We start from the raw sequence: 1483 nt of genomic DNA, 5'->3' as shown, positions 1-1483 counted from the left end.
TCGAAGGTAGAAGGGAAAACAACAGTCAGAGTTTGTGTGACTATCGTACTGGTTCACACAACAAAGATGGTCACTCATTTCACGCGAGACACACACAAGGTGGCTGGGAATAAGAGTATAAGAAACTAAGATGGAATGTATTAACAAAGTGATCCAAAATGATGTATTTATTAAACAAGAATAATTCACAACCATCATTTCGCCACAAGATGATATCGAAAGGTGGTCTGGGTCATCGAGCAGCATAACTCCGTGCTGTGCTGAGTTATAATAGTGTTGTTCCCCGATGTGTGCTGAGAAGGGGCGGCGCTGTGTGGTGCGATTAATTTTGATATCCATCCACCGTTGCATAGCAGTCAATTGGTTTCCTTCAAAGAAAAAGTAACAATGACTGTAAAGTCTGGGATGTAGCAGTGTCCGTCATCATGTTCGTCTCCAGCCTGAGCCCTGAGGTTCAGTCAGGTGCGCTATTCAGTGCCGGCCGCGGGCCTTATGTTGATATGGTGGGAGGCGTAGGCGAGGCCCTCGGGGAGCGGCGCGTAATGTTCAGCACCGGGTGTCTTGGCTACATAGCCGGGCTGCACCACAGGGTATACGTACGGCACGACGCTCCACGGGGAATGGTAGGTTAAGGGCAGGGGAGCTTGGGCTGGAAGCTGCACAACGTAGGCAGAGGCCAGGCCCAGGAGAGTCAGCATCAAGATCACCTGCCGAAGAAGATGCAACAATGAACCCAAGGAAGAGCCTGACGGGGGCAGCCCGCGGTGCCTGTGTGAGCAGCAGAGCAGTGTGACAAAACACCAGAGCTCACAGCTTACCTTCATGTTGCAGGAGTTTTGGAGCATCGACTACAGCGGAGCTACCTCGCCCTGACCTTTATAAATGGAGCCAGCAGCTCATCCTCCCCTCCCTTACCCAGTGCTGCTCTCCTCCTCCCTTCCCCGTGGCAATCCCTCTGCCCTGTCTCTCCCTCCTTGCCACTCCCTTCCGTCCACCTCGCAGCACACCTGGCTCTGTAATCGCCTCGCCCCGCTGCCTTACAACCTCCTTCTCGTCCTCTCCAGACGCCTTTGCAAATATTGTTCCTGTTTCATATTTTGTTGAACAAGATTTTGAGCTGACATGGGCGTTCCATTGGTCATGGAATGCTCCCGTTTTGTTCAAATGGGCGATTCCATCAGAACGATCGCCCACGGCACCGTCAGCGGTTGGTGGGCGGGGCCACGACTTGTCCTCCGCCTCGCAACCGGTGAAGTTGACCTTGAGGAAAGAGGCAGTTGTTATCACTGTTTCTACTCATCAGCAGACCCGGCAGCGTGGGGAGGAGGGGTTGTTCATAGTCTGCGTGTCGCCAGGTGGATCTTTGAAATCTCTGATGCAAGACGCATACTTGTAGATGCAGCGCATGATGAACGATTATACATGTGAAGCAGAGAATATAACATATTATTGTTAATTGATCAATGAGAGCAGCTCAGCTGCG

At 51.8% G+C, this 1483-nt stretch overlaps 1 protein-coding gene across 1 annotated transcript; it reads right to left on the bottom strand.

Annotated features, from left to right (window-relative positions):
- Window positions 1–154: 154 nt before the first annotated feature.
- On the bottom strand, window positions 155–978 carry LOC123506045. The gene is made up of 2 exons (XM_045257885.1): window positions 819–978; window positions 155–707 (listed from the first exon to the last, which is right to left on the bottom strand). The coding sequence occupies exons 1-2, from the start codon at window positions 843–845 to the stop codon at window positions 468–470; spliced, it is 267 nt and encodes an 88-aa protein (XP_045113820.1). The 5' UTR covers window positions 846–978; the 3' UTR covers window positions 155–467.
- Between the last annotated feature and the right edge of the window lie 505 nt (window positions 979–1483).

The sequence above is a fragment of the Portunus trituberculatus genome, chromosome 19, assembly GCF_017591435.1.
Source record: "Portunus trituberculatus isolate SZX2019 chromosome 19, ASM1759143v1, whole genome shotgun sequence".
NCBI classification, from domain to species: domain Eukaryota; kingdom Metazoa; phylum Arthropoda; class Malacostraca; order Decapoda; family Portunidae; genus Portunus; species Portunus trituberculatus.
This window is presented reverse-complemented; position numbering and strand designations above follow the sequence as displayed.

Coding starts and splice junctions, on each gene's coding strand:
- LOC123506045 (XM_045257885.1), bottom strand. CDS start 845: ATGCTCCAAAACTCCTGCAACATGAAG. Junction 708..818: donor AAAACTCCTGCAACATGAAG/GTAAGCTGTGAG, acceptor CTTCTTCGGCAG/GTGATCTTGATGCTGACTCT.